This window comes from Cetorhinus maximus, chromosome 14 (genome assembly GCF_964194155.1).
Source record: "Cetorhinus maximus chromosome 14, sCetMax3.hap1.1, whole genome shotgun sequence".
In the NCBI taxonomy this organism is placed as follows: Eukaryota; Metazoa; Chordata; class Chondrichthyes; order Lamniformes; family Cetorhinidae; genus Cetorhinus; species Cetorhinus maximus.
This window is the reverse complement of record NC_135892.1, coordinates 35754789-35768321: the sequence shown is the minus strand read 5'-3', so window position 1 is coordinate 35768321 and position 13533 is coordinate 35754789. Positions and strand designations below refer to the sequence as shown.

At 46.2% G+C, this 13533-nt stretch overlaps 1 protein-coding gene across 1 annotated transcript in view; it reads right to left on the bottom strand.

Moving 5' to 3' along the window:
- nt5e (5'-nucleotidase, ecto (CD73)) overlaps positions 1 to 11414 on the bottom strand; it is a 126720-nt gene extending 115306 nt beyond the window's left edge. Inside the window, exon 1 of the mRNA XM_078556791.1 lies at positions 11088 to 11414. Coding sequence (XP_078412917.1) covers positions 11088 to 11414 — 327 coding nt within the window. The remainder of the gene's footprint in view (positions 1 to 11087) is intronic.
- Between the last annotated feature and the right edge of the window lie 2119 nt (positions 11415 to 13533).

Sequence of the window (13533 nt, the reverse complement as noted above, 5' to 3'; positions counted from 1 at the left end):
ATGTTTCCATTAGTAGGAGAGACTAGGACCCGAGGGCACAGCCTCAGAGTAAAGGGAAGACCTTTTAGAACAGAAATGAGGAGAAACTTCTTTAGCCAGAGAGTGGTGAATCTATGGAATTCATTGCCACAGAAGGCTGTGGAGGCCAGGTCATTGAGTGTATTTAAGACCGAGATAGATAGGTTCTTGATTGGTAAGGGGATCAAAGGTTACGGGTAGAAGGCGGAAGAATGGGGTTGAGAAACTTATCAGCCATGATTGAATGGTGGAGCAGACTCGATGGGCCGAATGGCCTAATTTCTGCTCCTATGTCTTATGGTCTTAATTGGCTTCCGACCAGGTGGCCAGGGTTGTGTGTGGTAGAAGTGCAGCAGAAAGCTCCTGGCCTGCAAAAAGAAAACATCTAAAATCTCTTTTCCTCATTTCTATAACCTGCTGTCTCTGACGAAACCCTTGCGAAATAAAAAAAGGGGGAAAATCACCATTAGAGACATTGAAAGGCAAGTGCTCAACCAATGAACTACAGACTAAAAGTGCTGGAAGACCACCTTGTGCCATCAAAGAACAAAGAAATTTGGAAGACAATCAAAATCAACTCATCCTGTATGCCAAATTGGTGCTATGAACTATTTTATCCCACCCTTAAAATCCATGTTTTGTGTGTGAGATATAGTTAGCAGTTCATATTTCTCTCTTTTGCCACTAGGTGAAGACAATTTGTTCAATAAACAGTTATTTAAGTTTACAAACCTGGTGCTCATGCTCTGTTAACCTAAATTAAACAGTTAAGTAGAAGTGGGGCAATCTGGTGATTTGGTCAAACTTTTCATATTTGTTGTGGCTTGGGGAACAGTGCAGCTTGATATTAGTGCACTATTCCCAGTGAGTTGTGACACCAGACACGAGGAAACTTTTATTTTGCAAGTTGCCGTGATTTGGAATGCGTTTCCTCAAAGGGCGATTGGAGCAGATTCAATGGGCAGAAATTTGCTTGGCAGGCGGGTGCATGCCCAACTCACTTGAGAGTGAAATGACGCACGCTGATGTCGGCCTAGCGGTCAGAGCTGGCAGTGCATCTGCTGACAATTAAAAGGCCTGTTGAGGCCACTAAGTTATCAATTAACAAATTTTGCGCTGCCCGTGGTGAAAAAGGCCCAGCAGCCTTTGCATTGTTTTGCAAATCTCATCTATGGGCGGGATGAAGTTTCCAAAAGCGAATAAAACGAAAACTTTAAATTTTTAATTACTAACATGTCCCTGCTCATGTGACAGGATCATGTTTCATGACTAATTTTAAATTTTGATTTTTTTTCCTAATATCTCATCACCTTCCTGAGGCAGCTCTGTGCCTCGGAGATTATGCAGCATTCACTTGCACCCACACTTGAAGTTTGCATTCGGCCGGCTTGCACTCACACACCGCCCCCCTGCCCACCCCCCACGAGGGATTGCAGAGCTCTGAGGTTCAGAGGGATCTGGGTGTCCTGGTGCATGATTCACAAAAGGTTAATATTCAGGTACAGTAAGTAATTAGGAAAGCTAATAGAGTGTTATTGTTTATTGCAAGGGGAATTGAATACAAAATTCAGGAGGTTATACCTCAGTTATACAGGGCATTGGTGAGACCACATCTTGGAGCACTGTGTACAGTTTTGGTCTCCTTATTTAAGGAAGGATGTAAATGCGTTGGAAGTAGCTTAAAGAAGGTTTAGTAAACTGATATCTGGAATGGGCAGGTTGTCTCATGACAAAAGGTTGGACAGACTAGGTTTGTATCACTGGAGTTTAGAAGATTATGGGTGACTTGATTGAAACATAGGGCAGGGCAGAATTTACGGGCTGGCGGGAACTGGCCCGATCGCTGCCCGTGATTGGGTCTGTCACCATTTTTTGCAGGCGGGCCAAATAAAGGCCTGCCCAGCGTGAATCGCGGCTCCCGAGGATAGCAGGAGTGGGTGGGCGGCAGCGGGACTGTAAAGACCACCAGGTCCAATGGCGACCCCATGGCCTGTTTTAAAAAGTTGCTGCAGCCTTTCGAAGGCTGTGAATCGTGGCCAGTGGAAGGGCTCCCCAGAGCCCTGCTGGTGAGCAGGCCAGGCAGGAGGGTAGGGCAGTGGGCACTGTGCCCCTCATTTTTCCTGACGATTGCCTTGCTTCCCGAGGTGGCAGCAGCACGGCGGGAGGTCCTCGTACTGCAGGATGTGAGGAGGCCCTCCCACACCCCATGACCAAACAGGCCTGGGAGGTGGTGGTGGAGGTGATGAGCTCCCACTACGTGGTGCAACTCACGTGGATCCAGTGCCGCAAGCACTTCAATGACCTGTTGTGCTTGGGAAGGGTGAGTACCATGTTGGCATTGGTCACTTAACCCAGCAGGTGGGCTTTCCCCCCTGGTGTCCCCACCCCCAAGTCAGTGTAGTGACTGCATTGAATCATTGATGGCATGTGTCCTTCGCTGGGTGGACCAGTGGATATCACCCATGCCGAGGTCACCCTGAGAGGGTGGTGAAGAGATGGGTTCTGCACCTGCAGCATGTGGTACACTGAGACCCACATTACTGCTTTAGGGGCAACCTGGAGGAGCTGCACCTTGGCACAGTGCTGGAATTGCAGGACATGTCATCACCCTGACTTGGACATGCTGGGAGGGGAGCTTCAAGGTGGCGTGGCACTGATCGATCTGTTGTCCTCTACGCTTCACGTGCTTGCGCCTCCTTGCTATGGAAGGTTAGACTGTGTGGTGCCAAATGTGATGTAGGCAGCATTTGTTCAAGGGTGGGGTGGGAAAATGGGCCTAGCATCTTTGTGTGGAGTGTTCGGCAGCAGTGGGATGAGGCGGCACTGAAGCCCTGCAATGCCCCACTCTGGTTGGGGTGGGCTGTCTGCGAAGATAGTGCAAGTAGCACTAATCAATGCTCTTCTTTTCAGGAGAAAAATGCACCTAATGCAGCTGAGCAGGTGAGGACTGGCGGAGGGCCCAGGTGGCGATGCTTACATGTTGACCAGGAGGCCCTAGAGGTGGAGAGGCACCATGTGCCCAGGTCCACTGGTGTTGGTGAGGCTGGGGTGCCATGGGCAGGTATATTTGCCCAGCAGCAAGGTCACCATTGTTCTAACAGCCATGGCGAATGTTCAGCGATTGAAGTTTGCAACATGGCTTGACCATTGTTTATGGAAGGATGCACAAAATGATCCGGGGATAGGGATGCACATTGACATTGAGTCAGCTAACGTGGAGACATTGTCCTTGTTCTTCCTTTCAGCACCAGCGGAGCAGGGCTAGGAGCAGCAGCAGGGGCCCTATCTCACCTGAGGGCCCTGATGTCTCAGACTCCCCAGCGTCACACCATCTCTGTCAGGCAGGCATCAGCAGCTCGGTGGGAATTAGAACATTGGCTAGTGTCCTGGGGCACAGCAGTGAGGGTACTTTAGTTGCTGGAGGAGCTGGCAGAGACAGAGTGCCCATGGTGCCAGCAGCTGGAGGACTGCAGGGGACCAGGCATATGCTCAGTAGCTGATGTGCCTCTGGAGTCATCAGCAATGCGGCACGGTGTGCAGAAGCATCTGGTGGAGAGACATGAGGCTATGCTTGGCTTGGTGTCCATGGGAGGAATCTACGTGGACTATTGCTGATGCAATGAGCCTCATGGCCAAGCACCATGCGTCCTCCATGGAGACAGTGGCGACTCTTGTGGAGGCTCTTCCAGGAGACCCATCAGGGCTTCCTGGGCAAAAACAAAAATACCTGGAAAAACTCAGCAGGTCTGACAGCATCTGCGGAAAGGAACACAGTTAATGTTGAAATGGCAAGCGACAGGGAGGTCTGGGTCATGCTTGCGGACAGGCTGAAGGTGTTCCGCAAAGCGGTCACCCAGTCTGCGTTTGGTCTCGCCAATGTAGAGGAAACTGCATTGGGAGCAGCAGACACCTTTGGTCTGTCCGCAAGCATAACCCAGACCTCCCTGGTCGCTTGCCATTTCAACACTCCACCCTGCTCTCATGCCCACATGTCCGTCCTTGGCCTGCTGCAATGTTCCAGTGAAGCTCAACGCAAACTGGAGGAACAGCACCTCATCTTCCAACTAGGCACTTTACAGCCTTCTGGACTGAACATCGAGTTCAACAACTTCAGATCATGAGCTCTCCCCTCTATCCCCACCCCCTTTTCCAATAATTTATATAAATATTTCTTTTCCCATCTATTTCCATTACTTTTAAATATATTTCCATCCATTGTTTTATCTCTACCTTTTAGCCTAGTTCAATCCCTTCCCCCCTATCCCCACTAGGGCTATCTGTACCTTGCTCGTCCTGTTTTCTACCCTTAATGTCACCATTAGCACATTTTTTAGATAATATCACCACCGTCAACACCTCTTTGAGCTTTTGTCTATGACATCTTTAGGCAATCTCCACCTATCACTGGCCCTCTATCCAGCTCTACCTGTCCCACCCCTCACTTAAACCAGTTTATATTTCACCTCTTTTTTCTATTTTTCCTTAGTTCTGGTGAAGAGTCATACGGACTCGAAACGTTAACTGTTCCTCTCAGCAGATGCTGTCAGACTTGCTGAGTTTTTCCAGGTATTTTTGTTTCGGATTTCCAGCATCCGCAGTTTTTTGCTTTTATCTTAGGGCTTCCTGGGGATGTGCTCGGACCAGCAAGCTCTCACATCAGCCTTGACCTCAGCTGGTCAGTGCCAGTGTGGGAGATGGTCTGGGCACCAAGTTTCCCAGCTTGGTGCCCATCCATCCACGGTGAGCAGGAAGGTCTGAAGTGACCTCATGTCAGCGCAGCAGCTGCCTGTCGTCTCTGCGGATTCCTCAGGGCACTCCAGATGAGGGCGGCAGCTCCTCTGCCAGTGACCATTGCATCGGATGAGGCTGAGATGACTGGGAGATGCCAGCTGTGGAACTGGCAGCTCCCTCCCAGGCAGGGCCAGCACAGGCCAGAGGACAGCCTCCAAGGTCACAGAGGCCAACAGGACAGTAGAGTGAGCAGGCTGTCTCAGATGCCAGTCCCAGCAAGTGAACAGCACCAAGACATAGCAACCAAAAATGTAAACATAAGGCACCTTAGGCACACCACAGGTTTATCACTGGTGCTTGTGTTGGTGTGAGATGAGGTCTTTGAGTTGGTATAAAGTTGAACACCTTTGTCATTGTGTTTTCCTAAGTTCCTTTTGTTATAATATAAAATTCAGACATGTCACCCTGGCTGAGGGTGTCTCTTTTCTTCTGCAGGTGGATGGTTACCAATGATGTTATGAGTGATTTGTGGGATATTCAGCTTTATTGACAAGGCCCTTAGTTAATGTTCCTATCCAGGCAGATTTTGCACTTAGGTATTGAGTATGGAGCCTACAGCCCAGACTTGTCCTGGGGGTCCATCCAAGGTGGGCTAGCTGAAGGTTTGTTGGATTAGAGCCTCCTGGGTGATCCTGCCTCCCTGGAGTATGCCCGGGTCAGTGTCTACCCCCTCAGCATTTCCCTGTGCGTGCTCATCCTCGGACTCACTGCTGCACTCATCGTGTACAGCTGCAGCGTTGACATCTTCATCATCCAATGCGTCCCCCCTTTCCAGTGCAAGATTGTGGAGCTTGCAGCACACCACCACCATCAACAATAAGGGGGGTTGGGGTACTGGAGTGCATGCCTTGAATGGCGCAGGCATCGGAAGCACATTTTAAGACTGATGGTTCTCTCCACCACAGCCCTTGTGGAGCTGTGGCTCCTGTTGTAGCGCTGCTCAGCTTCTGTTCTTGGATGGTGGAGAGGCGTCATGAGCCACCTTCTGAGGCGATAGCCCTGGTCTCCCAACAGCCATCCATCCAGCTGGGCTGGTGCACTGAAGAGCCTCGGCACCTGGGAGTGTCTGAGGATGCAGGCGTCATGGGAGCTGCCTGGGTACCTTGCACAGACTTGTAGAATCAGCATTCTGTGGTCACACACTATCTGCACGTTCATGGAGTGGAACCCCTTCCTGTTGACGAAGGCACCGGGCTCACCTGCTGGCACCTTGATGGCGCCATGTGTACAGTCTATTGCACCCTGGACACGGGGGAAGCCAGCAATGGCCGCGAAGCCTCTGGCTCATTGTGCCTAGCTCGCCTGGTCCCAACGGAAGTGGATGAAGGTGGATACCCGTCTGAACAGAGTGTAGACAGCTGATTAGGAGACACAGCAAAGATCACCCACTGGAGCCCTGGAAGGAGCCAGAGGCATAGAAGTGGAGGGCAGCTGTGACCTTTAGAGCCACTGGCATGGGGTGTCCACCCACAGGGTGTGTGGAGATCTCAGGGCCTATCATCTGACAGACATGCTTACCGTCTCCCTTGAGAGAGAGAGAGCCTCCTTCGGCACTGCACCTCAGATATTGAGGTAGCTGCTTCACTGCCTGGATACCCTGGCAGCAGGATAGTGGTGTCTTCAGCAGCCCCTTCCACCTTGAACTACCTCTTGGCCTTGCACCCATGTGCCTGCACCTGTCCTTTCAAAGGTGGCTCCCCGGAGGCTGAATCTGCACTCCTCCCACTTCAAGCTCTCCTTTCCTCCTCAGAGGAGGAGTCTCTAGTGGAGAGTTCAACTCCTATTCCCAGGCTAAGGGAAGGCTTCCTGAAACCTGCAGGCCCAAAAAGGATTACTCACTGAAGAGTGCTGACTTGAAGGTTGTGAGTCCAGTCCAAGCAGCTGGTATGCATTTTGAAGTATTGCAGATCTCACAGGCAAGTACCAGTAACTTTGAAAAAACAATTTGACAGAGCACACTCGTGACCCCATTGAGCCCTCTTACCCCACCTATGAGGTTTATACAAATGTGTCCTACCTGCTGCACCTGTGCGACAACCCTAAGATCGCATGCAGGCTGAAAAAAAATCACCATCAATTGGTGCCTCGAGTGGCCTGTTAATTAATGGCAGGCGTGCAGAGATCATCGCACACCCACCCAATGATATATCGCGATGGCACATGGTGACGTCAGGACGCTTGCCTGACATCACTGCATGTCATTTTGTGTCAGTTTGCAGTTCCTGCCCCTGCATGCCAATGGCAAAATTCTGCCCATAAGATCCAGAAGGGTCTTGACAGCATGGATGTGGATGGGATGTTTCTTTTTGTAGGAGAATCTAGAACTAGGGGTCAGTTTAAAAAATAACAGTCACTCGTTTAAGACAGATGAGAAATTCTCTAAAGTTTGGGAGTCTTTGGAACTCTTCCTCAAAAGGCGGTGGAAGCAGGGTTTTTGAATATTTTGAAGGCAGAGGTAAGTAGATTCTTGATAAGCAAAGTGGGAAGGTAATTGGGGGTTGGTGGGAATGTTGAGTTGAGGTTACAATCAGATCAGCCATGATCTTTTTGAATGGAGTAGGCTCAAAGGGCTAAGTGGCCTTCTCCTGCTCCTAATTCATATGTTCATGCCAGTTTGATGCTGAAGAAAGGAGATGCCTGGGAGACCAGACAAAGGGTGTGTAACCTCTTTTGGTTAGCTACAATGGATTACCTTGTACTAATTAGAAGTCAAGATTTTCAAAGGAAATGCCAACTGGAGCTAAAACAAATTCCTTGAGGCTAGGAGGTAGAGATTTGTCTTGGGCAAAGGTGCAAACCAGGCAATATTGGATCAACTGCCCCTGCCTGCTTTTAGTTCCATTTTTTGATGCCACCACCTGAGAATAATTTATATCGACAGCTTTACAATTACATTTTGTTTACACAATGGAACTGCCAAGTTCTGGCTTCACCACAACATTATCACAGTGCACAAAATTTGATATTTTTGCCTTTAAAAATACTTTCTGCTTTACTGTTTGCTGGACTGTGCTTGCAATAAAGTGTGCTGGTGGTTGACGCCTTACAGTAACATGAGTCAGCCACAGGCCTTTTATGAACATGTGCCAGTCCCTGGTACCCTGCCATGTGCCAATCACTGATGTGACAAACATGTTGAACTTCTCAATACTCAGTTGAACATTTTGCTCACCACTGCATGTTTATAGGTAATATAGAACAATAAATTTCTTTATTCTGTAGTTTGTGCAACACCTTGTCATGCCTTGTTTCCATTACATTCACCTTCTGTTCCCACTGTATTGTTCAGTGTTTTGCAGCAACAGAGGATGTAGAAGTGTTTTGGAAGCTGATTACTCTGCATAGCCTTCGCTCTTCATTTGCAATACTACTTCTGCTGCATTTAATGTGCTCACTCACTCCCTCACCTCCACCTGGTCCACACAAGGAAAACCTGTCCCCCAATTACACCCAATGACTTATTTTAATGGGGTAAAAAGTCATTAAATGATTAGGATAGTTTTAAATGAGTGATGAAGCATTCTCTCCTGTTAAAATGAATAGATAATAAACCCAGAGAATTATTTCATATTCATTCTACCCATTCCATGGTCTTGTCTTTTCTTTAATTCTGTATCTGTACCAAATTAATTTCTAAGAAGAATTGCCCCAGTTATTTACTGGACTTGATACCTGCCCCTGATCTAATCTTTGATGGATCTATCCTTTTGACCAGCCAACTGTAGTGTCCACCCTCCTCGTAAACTCTTACTTTGTTGCGTTCCTATGGCATGTGTAGAATACAGAAGATTAACTACCCTGTTAGGTTAAAATCTTGATCATTCTGCTCATGGAAAGTTCTTCACAAGCTGCATTGCCACCCAGCCATCCTCTCCTGGATTAGATTTGAAGTTAAATACTGTAGCATGGGTCAAAAGCTATTTCTTATGAGTTGGTTGCCTTTTATAGGCAGTGTACATTTGATAATCGCTTTGTGACACAGTTGCCCAGCTGTTGCACTATAGGGCAAAGACTAACTCCAGTAGCAATTAATCTTTGCACCATAGCTATTAGTTATTAAGCTATAACTTGGAAAGAGGAATGCAGTAGACCAATTACCCTGCTTATAGTTACTATGATAGATAAGATACATAGGAGGGAAGAACTACATGTAACCTAATGGGTACAGGTCATAATCTTGATCAGTTTATGAACTTTGTAGGGGATTCTCTATACATCATTTTGAGTGAGCTTGTCAACACTTCTATGCTAAATTCACATATTCCCAGCTTTAGCAGTAAATAACTAAATTACCAAACCATTTAGAATAAATAGGTTAAGTAGGTCATATGGTGAATTAACACCAATGTGATAACCAGTGAACACTATAACCAGCAAAAAAGAAGAATCTCAAATTCATGAGGTCATTGCTCCTGGAGCTGATGTAATGGGTTATCAAATTAGTTTATAAATTCCAGTAAGTGAAGTTCACCTGCAAACACAATGCATTTGTACAATTCTCCCTACACCCTGTTTTAATAACATGATCCCAAACAGACTTGTGGATTTGTACAATTGAATTGTGATTTGTGAGCATTTTATCAAAGTCAACCTGTTGTGTGTGAAATACTTTGAGATGTGACAGGCACACACTATAGTCAAGGCTTTTATGTAGAAAATACAATAAATTAATGTCTAGTCTAATCATGTTGGAGTAGGAAAATAATACATGAGATGTATGCAGATATCACTCCACCAGCACCCTACTTCTGCAATGGATGGAGAAGACTGGTTGAAAGAAGAAAGATAGAGATACTACATCTGCACCAACAGTGAAGAAAGGATCATTGCAACAGGACTCAAACACCATAAAAACACCAATGGGGAGAATTTCTGCAGGCTCCTCCCAAACTCCTCCCATTACTTTGGTAGAAACCCTGAAGAAATGGCTGTTTTAGTTTGTCTTCCATTGGGATTATGCTGGAAGATCAGGAGAATACCCCCTACCCAACTCCCTAGAAAGTCTTGGTTCCCACACCACCCCCCCCACTTCAAAATTGTTTGTTTCTGCTACTGCTACATCGCCACTTAATTTTAGTGTCAACAGCAATGTGGATGCACAGCTTTCCACCTCATTATCCAAGTCATTAATAAATATGGTGAAAAGCTGAAGCCCAAACAGATTCTTGCAGGACACCATTAGTCACATCCTGCAGATTTGAGCACCTACCCATTATCCCTACACTATCTCCTGCCATTCAGCCAACTTCCTAACCAGGTCAATAATTTCACGAGCTTCACCTTTAGCGAACAGTCTCAAATGAGGGATTTTATCAGATGCCTTCGAAAGTCCATATAAATAACATCCATAGACATTCCACTATTTTAATCACCTCTTAAAAAAATTCAATTAGGTTTGCCACATCTGTCCTTACCTTTTACAAGTTCATGCTGACTCGCTGAAAATTTTCAAGGTTTTCAGCTGATCTACCCTTAATTGTAGACTCTGGTATTTTCCTGACAGGTGTTTGGCTAACCACTCTATAATTTTCTGGTTTCTCACCCTCAGTTCTTAAAGTGGAGTGGCATTTGCAATTTTCTAATCTAAAAGAACAGTTTTCAAATCAAGCAAACTTTGAAAGCTGGTCCAAAGAACAGTAGAGTGTGTTCCCACAAACAATCCTTATATCACAAGTTGCATATTTGTATAGGGGACACACATTTGCTCCAAGCTCCATTGGGTTTCCTACACCTGGCAGCCAGCTAATCAAATCAAAAGAGGACAGCAGGTGTGCAGATTGCACTGTGATGGTTGCCAATGTGCTGCAGAGTTCAGGTCATTAGATGTTAACCATGGCTCCAGGGACATCAACACAATATAGGCAGATACTAAGGCAGTGTTATCTTTGGATGAGACATTAAGCCAAGACCTCATCCTCAATTCTCAAGTGGACAAAAAAAAACTGGAGAGTTCTTCCTAGTGTCCTGGCAAACATTTATGAATCACCCAATACCTAAAACTTGTTTATTTGTGGGATTGAAAGAGTGTGCAACTTAGCTGCTACATTTGCTATTTTTACAACAGCTACACTTCAAAAGTGCTTCATTGACCCTTTGGGATGTCTGGAAATTGTGACAGGCACTCTATAAATGCAAGTTTTTGAAAGGGAAAAGACAAAAAGCTTGCTTAACATTTGATGGCAAATGACAGCCTTTATACAGAATAGTTTTGTAAAGATTAACTCTGACACTGGTTTGATTAGAAAGCAGGCATTTCCAGCACAGTAGTGCCTTCTTACCATTGCATCATATCGCAGCTTGTTCATGAAGTGGGCAGCCTCAGCACCCTTATAATAATTGAACCAGATGGTCCCCTGGTACTGATCCCCGGCATCCAAGAGCAGCACATTCGGCTCCCGCTTCCTGATCTGGCGGATCATAGTCAATCGCCTGGCCACTCCGGCATAACACTTAGACACGCACTTGCTCGAATCCTCGCTGGTCTCCTCCACCCTGGCGTGCACATCGTTGGTGTGGAGAATAGTGAGCTGAAAAGAAATAGTGCCCCTGATGCAGAGGACACTGAACAGCAGGAGAGAGAGCAACTGTGCGGTGAAGCGGCCCATAGCGAGCGAACGTCTGAGTGGCGTCGCTCCTCCAGCTTTTAACGAACCCGAGCCTTGGACTCTCCCTTACATAAAAGAGGTAGGCGGAGCGTCAATCGTTTAGGTCGTGAGAGGCTTAGTAATATAGATCACAAGGAAGCTCACTGATGGCCCCGGGAGCTGCAGATGACCTGCAGAAATTTGAGAACATTTGTTGATAAAAAAGTTACACATTTTGTATTGCTTGTATGTTCAAATCTCTACATTTTTTCCCACTCTGGAAGTGTGGCTGGAACTTTTCACGAGTCACTAAAAGTTTTGCCCTGAGTTGAGGGTTCTGAGCATGACTTGAACACAATATTCAGACTCAAACCGCTGTCTTTTGGATGAAACCTTAAACGGAGGTCTTGTCTGCTGTCAAGTCTTTGGAAGTCTCTTTCTCAAAAGGTAGCTGAAACAGAGTCTTTGAACACTGTTAGGGCAGAGCTAGATAGATTCTTGATAGGAAAGAGGGTGAAAGTTTGTTGGGGATAGGCAGGAATGTGGAGTTGGGGTTGCAATCAGATCAGCCATGGTCTCATTGAATGGTGGAGCAGGTTTGAGTGGCCTACTCCTGCTCCTAATTTGTATAATCGAAGTAAGTGAATGTAAAAGATTGCCAGGCACTATATAGATCAAGAAAGTTGTTCCAAGTGTCCTGTCCAATATTTATACCTAAACCAGCATTACTAAAAAGCAAATTATCTGGTCATGATGCCAGTGCTTTTTTAAAAAAGTGTTTGCAGTGTGCAAATTGCCTGCAACATTACCTACATTAGGACAGTGACCACACTACAGAAGTATTAAGCACTCTAGGATATCCTGAGGTTGTGAAAGGCACTTTATAAATAAAAGTCTTTCTTTCCCACTGAAAGCATAGACATGTTCCATTGAATTTTAAAGTGTGCGTTGGAAACTCCAATCCTCGTTCTCCAATGGTCTTGTGACTCCACCTGGAGAAGAATTAGCTTCTAATCTTTTCTGTTTAACTGTGACAAATAATTTTTCACTGAATGAGCCAAACGGCTTGGGTTGCTCATTGTGGTTAGACATATTCCTAGCGGCTTCATCACAAGGCAACATGAAAATTGGTTACCATTGTAAAGTGGGACGACATTGACCTTACGCTAACATCAGATGTTCTTGCACTGTTCCCTTACGCTAACATCAGATGTTCTTGCACTGTTCCACCAGTAAGATGATTGAGAGAAGATAAGCACACAAGGCCTTGATAATCCGACAAATTTGCCTCCAGGGATGTATGAACCTAACTAGAAGCTGATAACAAGATAAATCGGACTCACTGTTCAGTGTTCCAGGCTATTGGCAGCATCAATCTTTAATTGCTGGGTATTCCAGGATGTTCTAGGATGGATGGTAATCTTAAGAGGGTCTATAAACCTGTTCTGTTATTGCTGAGGTGTAGCCTGATGATGCCCTGCACAAACAATAATTATGGGCCCACCGTCAGAAAAAAAGGGGTGAAATAGGGTTTGGGCTGCACTGAAGTGCTCACCAGGTAGACTACTCCTTCCAATTATCAACTGTATGGTCTGAATGTTATGCTGGAGATAGAGTTGGACCCCTGCATGCTCTGTGCCATTTTTTGGCAAAGGCTGCAGATGTTTGGGGAATTAGTGGTGTGAAGTTTGATGAAAAATCTAAAGGCTACCTGGCCAATTCACCCATCCACCAACCGTAAGGTTGGACGGATAATGGAAAATTGCAGACAATTGTGCTGTTAATGGGATTAATTGCCAGCTTAATTGCCCTCTTAATTGTCAGCAGGTGCGCGAGCGTGGGATGATGTCAGGACGCTCGCTCGACGTCATCTCGCGCAATTTCACGCTGGATCTGGTTGGACATGTGCCCGCCTGCCGAGCTAAAAATTCTTCAGTTTAAAAATAAGGGGTCACCCATTTAAGATGGGGATGAGAAGGATTTTTCCTCTCAAAGCATTGCAAATCTTTGGAAATCTCTTCCCAGAAAGCAGTGGAGGCAGGGGTTATTATCGAATATTTTTAAGGCAGAGGTGGATCAATTCTTGACTAACAATGGAGTCAAAGGGTATTGGGGTAGGTGGGAATGTGGAGTTGAATCC